The 13,781-nt window shown below is 55.7% G+C and overlaps 6 protein-coding genes across 6 annotated transcripts; 3 read left to right on the top strand and 3 right to left on the bottom strand.

Annotated features, from left to right (window-relative positions):
- Positions 1–113: 113 nt before the first annotated feature.
- Positions 114–1,834, bottom strand: BO70DRAFT_394736 (FPP/GGPP synthase family protein; the record flags this gene model as incomplete). Its single annotated transcript, XM_025546483.1, has 6 exons — positions 114–443; positions 591–739; positions 883–984; positions 1,059–1,222; positions 1,345–1,499; positions 1,568–1,834. The coding sequence occupies 6 exons, from the start codon at positions 1,832–1,834 to the stop codon at positions 114–116; spliced, it is 1,167 nt and encodes a 388-aa protein (XP_025400950.1).
- A 1,607-nt stretch (positions 1,835–3,441) lies between these two features.
- Positions 3,442–5,073, bottom strand: BO70DRAFT_311419 (MFS multidrug transporter-like protein; the record flags this gene model as incomplete). Its single annotated transcript, XM_025540181.1, has 3 exons — positions 4,836–5,073; positions 4,537–4,783; positions 3,442–4,483 (listed from the first exon to the last, which is right to left on the bottom strand). Coding segments are annotated over exons 1-3 (1,512 nt in total), but the record flags the coding sequence as incomplete, so codon positions are not given.
- Positions 5,074–5,961: 888 nt separating this feature from the next.
- Positions 5,962–6,474, top strand: BO70DRAFT_394734 (uncharacterized protein; the record flags this gene model as incomplete). Its single annotated transcript, XM_025546482.1, has 3 exons — positions 5,962–6,126; positions 6,191–6,295; positions 6,346–6,474. The coding sequence occupies 3 exons, from the start codon at positions 5,962–5,964 to the stop codon at positions 6,472–6,474; spliced, it is 399 nt and encodes a 132-aa protein (XP_025400948.1).
- Positions 6,475–6,503: 29 nt separating this feature from the next.
- BO70DRAFT_394733 (uncharacterized protein) lies at positions 6,504–7,432 on the top strand (the record flags this gene model as incomplete). The annotated part of the gene is made up of 2 exons (XM_025546481.1): positions 6,504–6,727; positions 6,913–7,432. 2 exons carry the CDS (start codon positions 6,504–6,506, stop codon positions 7,430–7,432), a joined length of 744 nt encoding a protein of 247 aa, XP_025400947.1.
- Positions 7,433–8,766: 1,334 nt separating this feature from the next.
- On the bottom strand, positions 8,767–10,695 carry BO70DRAFT_422322 (uncharacterized protein; the record flags this gene model as incomplete). The annotated part of the gene is made up of 2 exons (XM_025547558.1): positions 8,767–10,404; positions 10,459–10,695. The coding sequence occupies 2 exons, from the start codon at positions 10,693–10,695 to the stop codon at positions 8,767–8,769; spliced, it is 1,875 nt and encodes a 624-aa protein (XP_025400946.1).
- A 305-nt stretch (positions 10,696–11,000) lies between these two features.
- BO70DRAFT_422315 (cytochrome P450) lies at positions 11,001–13,031 on the top strand (the record flags this gene model as incomplete). Its single annotated transcript, XM_025547557.1, has 4 exons — positions 11,001–11,873; positions 11,925–12,205; positions 12,272–12,605; positions 12,684–13,031. The coding sequence occupies exons 1-4, from the start codon at positions 11,274–11,276 to the stop codon at positions 13,029–13,031; spliced, it is 1,563 nt and encodes a 520-aa protein (XP_025400945.1). The 5' UTR covers positions 11,001–11,273.
- Between the last annotated feature and the right edge of the window lie 750 nt (positions 13,032–13,781).

Below are 13,781 nucleotides of genomic sequence, written 5' to 3'. Positions count from 1 at the left end.
TCCCTTCCCGCCTCCCGCCTCTCCCCACCACCACCACCCCGCATCCCCCCCACAAACAACCATAACCACAGCCATAATCATAACCCCAATAACAACGATAATAATATCCACACCTACCGCTGAATCCTCAACCTCTCCAACATCTCCCTGGCCAAGCGATTCTCCGTCCCGGTCTCCCGCTCCACGCGACAAATCTCCCCCTCGATCTCCCCCCACAGACTCACCAGCGCGTCGGCCGTGAACGCCAGACTGCCCGACTCCTCCAGCACGCCCAGGAACAGCTGCTTGTGGCCGCGGCCCGCCGCGCCGGTCGCGTGCCGCTGCATCAGCAGGTTGCGCAGCAGCGCGCGGTTGCTGGGCGTGGCGTGTTCGAGCGCGTGCAGTAGGATGAAGCTCCATTTGCCTTCGTCGAGGTCTTCGCAGAAGCCTTTGCTTTCTTGGTACTGGGTTTGTTGTTTTGTTATTATCATGGATTATTATCATTTTTGTCATGGGTAGCTGGGTTAGGGTTGGGATTGGGATTGGGATTGGGTTGGTGGGGGGAGGGGGGAGGGGGAATTGGGGAATAGGGCAAAGGGAGCGGTGCATACCTGATCAACAACCAAATTCGCGTAGTCATCCCTAATCTGAAAGAACCGCCCAAAGAGCATCATCAGGTTATTCAGGTCTGAGGGCTTGGTGGGGTGCGTGGATTGGGCGATCATCAGGCGCGAGATCATGCGGAAGAGGGCGCCGGTTTCTGGACGCCGTTAGTATACACACTCTATCCTATCTCAGGCCAACAAGCTAAATGGAAGAGCATGATGTGGGACGGATAAGGTGGTAGGTAGAAATTTCCCCCAGAACACGACGAAGGAAGAAGAAAAGGAAGAGAAAACTCACTCCCATCAATCATCTGCAAATACTCCGGCACACTCGGCGGCGAAACATGCTGCACCCAGTGGAGATCGAGACTCTGGCCCACGAGCATATTTTTCATTTCCTCTGTCAGGGATATCAGCATCGGTGCTTCTAGTTTCCTTGATATTCCCATGCGGTGAAAGTTGGGGAAAACAAACCAGTACAGATAGTCTGACACTCCGATCCCCCGATCTCAGCGACCCGGGCGATCACATCGACGAGCTGGTATGTAGCGGAGTTGACGGTCTGCGGGATGCCGAAGACGGTGTGTGTGGAGGGTCGGGAGCGGCGGAGAGGGGAGGCGTCTTCGACGTCGTCGAGCCTGGTTGGTTTTGTTAGGTATTGTGGATGGGATGTGGATGGATGGTGAGGGAAGGAGGACTCCCACTAGGGTTTCCAGGTGGGTGTGGCAGGGTGTGTATTGGAGGCGGGAGGGGAGCTCACATCAACGAGATATTATGGATATCGCCAACGATAGACACAATCTGGGGGAGCACGTCGAGCGAAGCGCCGACCCAGACGTTCAGCGCGGCGACGACCTGGTCGCGCACGCCTTTGGATGGGAGGGAGGAGATGTATTGGAAGGGGGCGTGGATGGGCTATTACAATCAGTATGTGCTATCTTTAGAGTGGCAGCTTGGTGATAAATAGGTGCTGCTAAACTCACAGCAGTAGTACTGCGCGGCAAGTTCGTATTGGCGAGCTCATTCTGCGGCGGCGACAGCTCCAGATCCTGCTCCTGCTCCACGACCATCTCGCCGGCACCATTGCCCCCAAAAGCCTGGTCCGACTCGGGAAGGGCACGATAATCGACCGGGGCAAGGGATGGCATGCTAGAGGCGTAGGGGGTTTCTTTCTGGATGTGCAATGGGAAAGGCTGCGTGCTTTCATTGAGGATATCCATGGCGGCTGTCGTAGTTGTAGTGGTAGCCATACTGGGTGTAGACAACGGAACGAGAAATGGTCGGCGATGATGCTTCGCAATCAAGAAAGCGAACAATGAGCGGAGAAGCGACGAGAGATGTTGCCTGATATTCCAGATCCCAGAGGCCATGGGATATAGTATAGTATAGGGCTTGGGAAGGGAGGGGGGTCAGGAGGAAGGGCTAGGGCTTGACGTGATACAGTAGACTCTTCATGGGGGGTAAGCTTATATGCCGGCCGAAGGAATCAGCCTGATTGATCCTGATCCTGATCCTGGTCTGACATGAGTGCATGGCATCAGTCCGGTCTGGTCCAGTGTGTTCCAGTCAACTCAAGTCAAATCAAGTCAAGTCACGGTATACGATGATTATCCATAGCGCTGTGTACTATAGCCCCGCCCACTTCGTACCAGCACACACCCACCCACACACCCCTCCCTCCCCCTCATGAGCCGTGTCAACAAGGCCACTATTCCTTCAGATAAAACATCCACCCCGCCACTAATTGGTAGGCTTGTCCCCGACTATCATATCAGCTGCACCGACCTGCACTGCACCGCGAGGCTCCTCGTGGGGGCCAGCGGCTCCAGACCATGACAATTACCATCATCATTGTCTAACGCATTATTCAGCCTGCAGGATGAGACAATACACGTGCGGGTGTCTGTGCATATACATGTGCGTATGCATGTGCGCGGGACTATTTCCGCTGCATGAGAGTAAGAATAATACGGCCGCGCTTGACTGGACTAGTTGAGAACCCAAAGACTGGGGGGTGATAGCGATAGCGACGAATCCTGTCGGCGCGTTGGGATCGCCCCCGGGAGTGTGCGTACACGACAAGGCGAATTGGATAGGAAGGAATCTAGGGCAGCCAGCCAACGCAACGCATGGCAGGGATTGTGTAGACCCCGCCTCGGCTCCGGTGGGATGGGTAAGACTGTATTTCAGACGGTATTGGGTTGTATGGGCGTTTTTTACCAGGGGATGAAAATTCCTCGCCGTATTTTTGTGACGGGATGACCACTGCTGCGTAGGTATAGTAGGCAGGGGACGGAGACCTCCCCGCGAAGGATGACAGGATGGGCGGATTCTCGTGGGATTGTTAGTCGGATTGGGATTGGGATTGCAGGACTGCCTTGCGTTTGGCGGGTAATAGATCTACGGCTGGATGGTGAGTGAATTGGTTGATATGGGAGGATGAACGCCTCTGGTGTTGTATGCGCGCTCTCGCGAGCCTTCAGGCTGATTGTGGGTGATTCGCATTGGTTCCTGCGATGGGAAGGATGTGGACACGGATGTCGTGGTAGTGCATACTGTCGAGAGATACGGATTTCTGCCCGGAGCACATGGAACTAAGAATACAATGATTATGAAGCCATACCAATGGCAAGTTCTGCCTCAAGCACTGAGACTTCAGAACAGCACCATCGTAAAGAAGCGATACCAAAGGCCAATCCTGCCTAGAATACAGAGATCCACGCACACAATTACAAGTCATACCCACCACACAGTATAGCTCGGCTCAAATATCCTCAACGACAGGCTCCTCATCATCCTCGACAGCAACCACACCGGCAGAGACCCTCTTTTCGCTTTCCCTCTCCCTCTCCCTCAGCTCACGCTTTTCCAGCTCTCTCTGATCCGAGATCTTCTTCAGATTCAACCACCGCATGCCCAGCGCCGTCGGCACAGAAATGCAAATAACGACCACGAGCAGAATATTCACCTTGGCGACGGAAACCGCCCATGCGGAGCGCAGCGCATGGATCACGCTGGGGGAACTAGACAGCGTGTTTACCCCCGACGCACCCGCGTCCATGACCGCATCCGCCGAGATGTTGGATACGTACTTGGGCACCTCGGTGTGCAGGGCATCGAGGAGGATGGCGTTGGCGATCGGCACGCCCATGGACCCGCCTAGCTGCCCGAAGAAACTGGCGATGCCGTTGGCGATGAAGATGTCGTTGTCGTTTTCGAAGACCGCTTGGATGGCGATGTGCGGGACGTTGACCCCCATCCCTAGGCCGGCGCCCGTCAGCGCCATGTAGGTGGCCCATTGGGCGGTGGTTGTGTTGATGTTGATGGTTGTGAGCAAGCCGGTGCCCACCGCGGCGAGAACCTGCGCCACGAGGATGACGGGCATGTAGTGGCCTGTCGCGGTGGTGATGCCACCGCCTAGTAGGAGACAGACCATCAGGGGCACGGCGAGGGAGATATATTCAACGGCACTGCGGATGGGCGACACGCCCTGTCCCGCTTGGAAATAGTACGGCATGTAGTAGATGGCGATGTAGTTGGCCATGTTGTCCCAGAAAAGATACAGCGAACCCCAGACGACCGTGCGGTCGTTGAAGAACCGCAGTGGAATGGTGGCTTGGTCGCCTGCCTTCCATTGCCACAGGCCGAACGCGATGGCCAGCAAGCCGAAGCCCACAAGCAGTCCGATGGGCTTTGAGCTCGACCATGGATCTTGTGTGCCGCCGATCTGCAGCGCCAGAAACAGACAGATCACGGATCCGAGGAGGAGTATGATTCCGAGCACGTCGAAGCTGCGCAGCTTCTCGCGGAGAGGGATTTGGCGGGGCGTGGGGTCGACCCCGACGAGCTTCATGAAGAATAGCACGAGGAAAAAGACGGAGCCGCCGATGGGGAGGTTACTGGTAGAGAGAGACTGTCAGTGTTGTCCATAGTGTAGGGTTTGGGGACGTACATCCAGAAACACCAGCGCCAGGTCACATCGTCGGTAAAGGCACCCCCGATCAGGGGCCCGATTCCCGACATGAGGCCGAAGAGACTCACGATGATCGCCATGAACAGCGGGCGCGTCTTTAGGTCGCAGACATACGTCAACAACCCGAAGGCGCCCTGCAGCAGACCACCCGCTCCCAGACCAGCGATGGCTCGTCCGGTGATGAACGACGCGGACGTCGGGGCGGCAGCGCAGAGGGCCGATCCGACTGCAGACAGTCAGTAGTATCCCCCGTGCCAATAGGGCAATCGCACACATACCCTCGAAGACGAAGATGACAGCCAGATAGACGATCTTGGGATCGAAGTGCTTGTAGAAGCTGGAGAGCACCGGAGTGAAGGCGCACAGGGTCATGCCGTACGCGGCCATGTACCAGCCCACATCGTCCAGCGCGTGGAAGTCAGTCGAGATCTTGGGGGTCGCCACAGAGATTATGGTGCTGTCGAGGGCCATCAGGAAGGTTCCCAGGGAGAGGGAAAACATGATCACCACCAGCCGGATGCCGGTGGGATACTGCAGGTCCTCTCCCTTCTCCGGCTCGCTGGTGGCCATCGTGGTCTGTTTCTCCTGCTCAGACTCTGGCATGGTGAAATAGACCAGAGGGTGCAAATGATAACAACCACCGAAGCAAAATCTCACACCCAGATCACCCACGATCTGACAGAACTGCGAGGGGGGAAAAGGAACACGAGTGCGAGATCAGGAGATAGTGACAGACAGAAAGACAGGAAGGATCACAAAAGGACTCGGAGGCGTTGACCCAGAAAGCCCAGTGAATGCGATTGCGGCTCGCCTGAGGGCTTGGGCCTCTAGCGCGGAGGCACTAATGCAGCTAACGATGAACACACGATACAGCCAATGGGGATCCGGGCAGTTGCATGGGTGCAGAGATGACTGAGCTGGCTAGCCCCTGATGAGATGCGTGGGTCAACGAGAGGGGTGAAAGCTCGCATAGACGACGAGCCGTCAGCCCTAGCAAGGGTCCACCCGAGAGATACACAGCCCGGTGGAGTGTATGTATGGTACGAAGTGCTATTTCCAGATGGCTCGTACATACGGGTACACGGCAGAGACACAGGAATCTGCCCCCACACGGCTCCTCCCGCCGGGATGCCACAGCCCCCATCCCCATCCCCATCCGGACCCATAAGCCCTAAGCCAAGCGGTTGCAGAAGTCCTGTTCGTCTCGTCGACCTCCCCCCCCCCCCTCGCCCCTAGTGATTGCGCGACGTCACGCTCGGGCCATTGTCAGACCCCGCTCGAAGGATTCCTGTATATGTATCTATCCATCTGTGAGCAATCCCGTATACGAAGCACCGCATCCATCCGTGAGCTGACCTGTCTTGTCCGTCTGTCCCACGTTCCCATCACACTCCTTAAGGCAGAATGGGCTGGACTATCGAGCGCGACAACAAAGAGGGACAGGTCTTCATCGCTCTGATGATCCTGCTGCTTATCATCGATTTTGTCTTGGTGCTCGCGCGCCAATACGCGCGGACGACGCAGTCTTACCACTCTCTGCTGAGTGATTACGTCCTCTGGTTCGCAATGGTACATACGCCCTGGCTCCTCTTCAGCAACGCTAAGATGACCTGACCCGACCTGACCTGACCAGGCCATGACAATAGGCCTCGTCGTCACCATGTACGACACTTATACCCACGGCTTCGGGATGACCACGGCGCATTACACAATGGGCGATCTAGAAGAGTCCTGGCGGGTGAGTCCACACCCGCCTTCCTCTGCTCTTCTCTACACAAACACTCACAGACCAAGCTATTTGCCCCGACAATCATCCTGTGGAACGCCGCCACGACGGCTGTGCGCGTCTCCATGGTCATCTTCTACCGCCAGATCTTTGCCCCGTCAAGCGACTCTGCCACATCGCGCTGGTCATGATCATGCTCAACCTCATGAACTTCCTCACGATGTCCATCGCTGCCGTCACCATCTGTCAGCCTCTCTCTTACATGATGCTCCGCACGGGCCACGGCCACTGCGCAGACGTGAGGGCTTACCGAACCTACACGGCCATATCGGCTCTTATCTTCGACGCGGCCGTCGTCATTCTCCCCATGCCGCTGCTCTGGGGACTGCGGATGAAGCCAAGGCAGAAATGGGGGTTGAGTGTCATCTTTGGATTGGGAGTGATGTATGTCTGTCCTTTCTCATCTCCTCCCCGTCCCTTTCTCTCCCCCTCTGTCATACCATCTCCCCTGCCTCCCCCCCCCCTTCACTCACCCCACCACCCCACCCAAACCCCCACCCCACCTAAACCCCCACCCCACCCCTAACCCTAACCCTCCTCATACTAACCCCCACCCCTCCCTCACTCAGAACCTGCGTCCTCACCATCCTTCGAGTAATCCTCTCCTACGTCTACGAAGACTCCCAAGCAACCATCCAAGACGCTGTCGTCGATTTCATCACCGGCCTCGAACCCACCATCGGCATCATAATCGCCTGCCTCCCCTTCCTCCCCCAAGCGACGGGTCCTCTCCGCCAACGCGCAAAATCCCACCCCGCCTTCTCCTTCTCTTTCACCTCCTCCTCCTCCGCCGCCCGCACCAAACTCCCCCACGACGACCACTCCCACTCCCACTCCCACTCCTCGCACAGCCATCACCACCACAATCACCGGTTTAACCGCTTCCAGGATACGGAGCTCTTGCAGAGTAAGAGTACAAGTAAGAGTAAGAGTGCGCGGACGCATACCACTAGTACTACTCATACGTCGCGGTTTTCGCGGGCGGGGAGCTTTTCTCGGAGGGAGACGGATTTGGAGGGCGCGATGGATTTGGATGCGTTGGTGGTGGGGGGCGGGCGGGGGAGGCGGAGGGTGGTGGTGTGGCTGTGACGGTGCCGGGGAAGATTTTTGTTCAGAGGGATTTTGTGGTTAGGGAGGATGCGAGGGGAGACAATGATGGGGGGGCTGGCAGGTTATAGGAGGGGGTCGTATTTTCTTTGTATATTTTGAGCTTGTCTTGAGGAGGGAGGAGCGAGGACTTGGGGAGTATAGACGGATAGATTTGGTCTTGGAAAATAATTCATTGAATATACTATATATACTCTTCTACGGATAGCAAGCTAGATGGAATGAAAAGGCAATGTGAACTACAAATGCCATGTGGAAGGGAATAGGGAGACAGCAGTACGAAAAGCTCAAGTTAGGCTGGTTACGCAATTACACACTCATCATTTTTTGGGCGTTGTTTTGATTGGATTTGTGGGTGGGGGTGTTACATTCTACACAAGAGATATACTACTGTTATTGTGGCGGGAGCGGGTGAATGAATATATACACCTTCCTAATTCCCATACTCCGCACTGATATCCATGTCAATCATCCCCGAGAATGTAAACCTCGCCAGGATGGATACATCCAACAAGCAGAAGAACAACACCGCGGCCAAATCACATGACCCCACCAAGGGTGGAGGCCTGCAACTGGTTGGCTTCAACAGTACTATAACTTACTCTCTTGGCAGCCATTCATCACTGGAAGACATTTATTCAAATACTAGCAGATAGCGGGAGATGAACGTCCCCGTTCCCCCTTCCCGTCCTACCACCAACTCCATCCAGCCGAGCACAGACCCAGCGCGCACCAACATGCAAAAGCCTGTGTCCACAGCCTGGACGCTAAACCTCAATCCTAATCCTCCCAACCATGACTATCCATAATTCCAGATAGACAGAACCAGACAGAGAAACCTCTCCCGCAAAGCGCTCCTAACTACTCCGTACTCCGTACCTAAGTAAGCTAAGCACCACCATCTCCTGTTCACCAACAGCCAGCCCACCATCCAATTGGCCCACTTTCTCCCGATTGTCGGCCCTAACAGTCAACAGGTGCATACACGTAGTTCCAGGTTACCGTATCAGTACTAGTCTGAACCCCGAGTCTGCAGAGTAGGTAGATGATAGATACTTAGGTATGTGCAGCCTGCAGACTCCGCCCACCGCTATCAGCAGTAAATCCCTCATCTCTCATGCGCGCAGAATAAGTTCTGCAGAGCAGTACAGGTCCAAATCTAAGCCCCTCACCAGATCGACAAAACCGCCCATCTTAGTCTCCCATCACAACAAGCCCCCAAGCATCACTCAAACGAAGGAATACAGGTAGATATGCAACAATGAATGAAAAAAAAAAAGAAAGAAAGAAGGAAGGAAAGTGACCTCCGATCTAAATTATTTCACAGTATTGGTAACATCCCTGGTCAAATACATATCGGAAAACAATTCCGCGGAGCGGAAATACACTCTGAGCGCCCCGGCAATCCAGCGTCCCTCTTTCCCCCCCTCGTCTTCCAGGCTCTTGTACAGCTTATCGCCCAGATAATCAGCCATGCGGCGCTCGTGCTTAGCGACTGCAAGCAGATCCGCCTTGATGGTCGCTCGCACTTCGCCGTCATTCGCTTGGATGTCTTGCGGGGACACGCCGGTCCAGAACTCGGGGAAGTTCACGCTGTTGAGGTTCCCTTCGATCGCGTCGCGGGTGACAGAGCCGTAGTCGTTGTAGAGGCGACAGTAGGCGCCCACGTGCTGGTTCATCTCGTGCGCGAGCATGCGCTGCATCACGGAGCTCCATCCGTCGCGCCCGCCGCGGATGCCGCTCCCCATGTAGCAGGCTACCCAGGGGAGGCTGATGGTGCCGGAGATATGGGATGCCCCGATGGTGTGTACCCAAGTCGCGTAGGCGGTGCGCGGGGAATCGAAGCGGGTCAGGGGCGCGGACGGGTCCGGGATGGTCGGGGAGCGGTTTTGTTGCGCGGCGAGGCGTATGTTGTCCCAGATTTGGTGCACGTGGGCGAGAAGGTACTTTTTCACTTCCGAGCGGAACTCGTTCATGTCTGTTGCCGTGGCGTGGGCGAGGCGCGGCCAGTTCGTCACCCATCGCGCCCAGGAGTAGTACAGGTCTAGGGCGGTCTGGACGCGGGGAGTTCGGTTGGGGGGAGGGGTGGTGGCGGACGGGGACGCGAGTGAAGGGAGCTGAGGTGTCGCGATGATGGAGTAGCGCGGGTCTGGGTCGGGATGGATGAGCTCGAGGCCGGCGGCGAAGTCGTGGAGTTCGTCCGGGGTGAAGTGTACAACTGCGGCTTCCATGTTTTCGTCGACGAGGAAGATGAACATGGACCAGAGGTGTAGGTCATGCAGCCATTGCGGCGGGAAGCCGCGCTCATGGTAATTGCTCTGCAGAGTGGACATCGGGGGGATATACTCGAGATATTTATCGTGTTCTTTGGCGTCGGTCATGGGGAAGATATCCGCGCGCTTGGCCTTCAGGAGCGCGGTGTAGAAGGAGCTCTCGAGGATGGAGGCCTTGATGGCAACCAGGGGCTCGCCCTTCATATATTCCGTGCTGTAGAAATACTGGGCGAACTTGGACAACTTGAGTGCTTGCTTTTGGTTTGCTTCCTCTGCTGCAGCGTCGAGGGGTACTCGTGACGGAGGTTGTGTTTGCAGGGCCACGAGCACGAGGGCCCGCGACGAGGATGAGAGGCTTGTGTCGCGGAGCGCATCTTCGAGAATTTGCTGCCGGGCGTGGGCTTCCGCCTGGATATCGGCCTCGAGCACATCCATAAATGGCACAGATGCAAAGGTGCGCAAGGTGAGGTAGTCCCGTGCAGTTTCCTCCACGGGTACGGGGCTGCGCGCCTTTGGGTCCGGAATCAGAATGCGCGTGGCCATCTGGATCAGGACAATTGGGGCGTGCTCCGAGAAAAGGTGAGGCTCTGTTGGTTTCTCCAGACGCCCTTGATATATCTGCCAGGTAAGGTCCGCGAAGGCCCAGGCGAACGACTGTCGAGCGAAGCTCTCATCGCGGTTCTATTTATCACAAACTGTCAGATCACGGTACGCTGTCTGTGGATGAGTACCTACGTCACTGTATTCCATTTTGCCCTCCCACCAGGCACGGCATACTGACTGCAGCAGATGCACGATGGACTGAGAACGTTCCAGTGACTGCTCTAAACATGCCAGCAACAGCCGCAGAGCATCGCACTTGATGTCAAATGACGCATTGTCGACCAAAGGGGTGGCGGTCTCTGTAATGCCCTGCTTTCCCAGCACGAGGCTGGGAATGGGGAACTGATTGTCAATTGAAGTGTCTGCCATAGTGAGTGTATGGATGAGATTGTAGAGCTGATACTGACTCCGCTGCGAAGAGGGAGTTTAGTAAAGTCGCATTTAGGGGAATAGTCAACACGCAAAGTGGGTTTTGCAGTCCTCATGCACCCACCAGCCCCCTGCAAGACATCCTCTGAGCCTCTGCCGTGCCTCATGCCTCGTGCCTTTGTCGCGGATAATAATTTCCATTAGCTGCGTGTCAGACTGCCACTGCTGCATGTCAGACTGGTTATCTGTCATCTATACGAGGCATTATCGCACCTGCCGTCTTTCCGCAAGTTGATATCAAACCCATTCGAGGCTTGCAGAAAGAATAAGCACTAAGCCAAGCCCCTAACTGCTCTGCCGCGTGTGCCACTTGTAACACCCATACCATCGGTATCGCTGTATCACCCATACAGCCCGTCACACAGTATTTCCGTGTATCTTGCAAAACCGCCTGGCCTCCACCCATCTGACTGTCGTGCGACAAGTTCTCATTTAACGCACAGCTATTTATACTGCGCGCAACTCGAGCATGAACCCACCATTGCTCGTCCAGTCCAGTCCAGTCCAGTCCACAAACCATGGGTGTCCTGCAGGAATATTTCATCAACGTCCGCAGCAGCGTACCGCTGCAGATCGGCAGCGTCGTCTGCCTGCTGCTGGCCTACCCCATCTACCAAGGCATCTACAATGTCTACTTCCACCCACTGGCCAAATACCCAGGCCCTAAAGCCTGGGCGGCCTCGCGCATTCCCTTCGTCTATCACCTCCTCTCCGGGACGCTGGTCAAACGCCAGCGCGAGCTCCACGAGAAATATGGCCCGCACTTCCGCATGGCGCCCGACGAGATCTCCTTCGCCAGTGAAGAAGCCTGGCATGACATCTACGCCTGGCGACCGGGGCACAAGCGCGCGATACGCGACCCGGCCTTTATGAAGGCGCCTGCTGGTCAGGCCGATAACATCATCACGACCAGCAACGTCAAGTTCCACGCTCGCGTGCGCGGGCTGATGAGCCACTCCTTCACCGACGATGCCTTGCGCGAGCAGGCGCCTCTGATCGAAGCTCACGCCGATACTTTCATCAACCAGCTATGGAGCCGAGCCACAGCCCCAGGCAGTGAGAAGACCGGTGGGCTGGTCAACCTCACCGACTGGCTGAACTTCTTCACCATGGATGTGGTATGTCCCCCCACTTCTCCATCGCCCAAGGCCTTTCCCTAAACTCTCCAGATTGGCGACCTTGCCTTCGGAGAAGCTTTCGGCTGCCTCGACCAGGGAGAATACCACGACTGGGTGCGCACACTCTTCTTCTACCTAAAGGGAATGACCATCGCTGCCGCCCCGCGCTACTGGCCATGGCTGGAGTTCATCTTCGAGAAGCTCCTTCCACGTAGAATCATGGAGGCGGCAAAGATCCACCAAAAGTACGCCTTTGACCGGATTAACCGTCGTCTAGAGTCCAAAACCGAGCGTCCTGACTTTATGACGCCGTTCATGAAGCGTAACCCGAAGTAAGTCACACACGCCCCGGTCAGCACTTTGTCGACAGCCAAGCACGAGGCTAATTCAAAAAACAGCTTCGAGTCAATGTCTCGAGACGAGATCCTCTCTTCCTTCACATTCATCATTGTCGGCGGGTCCGAAACAACCGCTACCTCTATGACTGGCATCTTCAACCACCTGTGCAAGCCGGAGAGCAAGGAGATCCTAGCTCGTCTGACACGTGATATCCGCGCCGCGTACGCGGAAGAGAAGGAAATCACGCTCGCAAAAATCAACACGGTCGAGTTACCCTATCTCGATGCCGTGATTAATGAAGGCTTGCGTATCGCGCACCCCGTGCCCGCTGGACTGCCGCGCGTGGTCCCCCCGGGTGGGGATGAGTATGCTGGTGTGCCACTTCCTGAAGGCGTAAGTCACCCCCCAAGCCCTTATTTCTAGCCAATTACGTGGCAATTTTACTATAATCCGGGACTGACGATTAACCAGACACGTATTGGCGTCCGCACCTTTGCCGTAAACCGCTCAACCAAGTACTTCCATGCACCCGACACCTTCGCCCCGGACCGGTGGCTGCCGGAGGGTGAGCGGCCGGCTGAATTTGCTGGCGACAAAGTGTCAGCTTCCAAGCCATTCAGCGTTGGCTTTCACGTGTGTCTGGGTCGTCCTCTGGCGTGGTTAGAGATGCGCCTAATTCTGACCCGCACGCTGTGGGCATTTGATATCGCGGAGGAGCAGGGAATAGCGGTTCGGTTTGATGACTTCCCCACGATGATGATGGTGGAGAAGCAGGCTATGATGATGAGATTCAAGGCGAGGAATGTGGAAAGAAAATAGAGGATGCACGTCCGAGTGGGTGATGCGGTGCTGGGGTTTGGTTAGTGCAGCTGTAGGAGTATATAATAGTAGTAGTCCGAATGACATGTTCTTGTTGACGTTTGATTCATCTTTACTTGGAAATGTGGTTATTTGAAGCTACCATGGCCACACTCACATTCATCTCAAGGCGTCATGATGCCCACGCAGATGCAATAGACGTCTGGATTCGAACAGCATCACTCAAAATCTCGCCTCTGGGGGTTTTCTCGGTATAGACGCAGAATCACCAAGACATCATCATAATCGCCTCAGCATCTAGATATTGACTGTAATCAGCAAACTCAAAGTCTCGTCATGTTGGAAGAGAACTGCGCGCCAGCCCCCATGTCCCATATCATGCTCAGCCGCTCAAAGAACCCTAATCGGACAGAATACCACCAGTAACGTACCTTGAGCCCCATCGATCTCCTGTCTTTCAAAAGCACCGAGACAGTAATTCCCAGCCATCCATGCGTATCAAACCCCGAAATTGCAACAACGTACGTTACACTACATCACGTACGCTGGGGTAACACGCGAGTGTAACATGGCACCCGTCATGCACGCTAGTCAGGGGGTCTGCGCCCTAACGGTGACTGCACCTGGGAGCTGAGGAAGTGGGCCCATGCATTGGGATAGGCGCCAGGAATCAATTGATAGCAACGTGTCCCGTGCCAAAAAGCCTTCATGACCTGGGCCTGGATCTGGATGTTGGCCCCCACGCAGGAA

The sequence above is a fragment of the Aspergillus heteromorphus genome (assembly GCF_003184545.1).
Source record: "Aspergillus heteromorphus CBS 117.55 chromosome Unknown BO70scaffold_7, whole genome shotgun sequence".
NCBI classification, from domain to species: Eukaryota; Fungi; Ascomycota; class Eurotiomycetes; order Eurotiales; family Aspergillaceae; genus Aspergillus; species Aspergillus heteromorphus.
The sequence above is the reverse complement of the archived record's forward strand: the minus strand, read 5'-3'. Positions and strand labels throughout refer to the sequence as shown.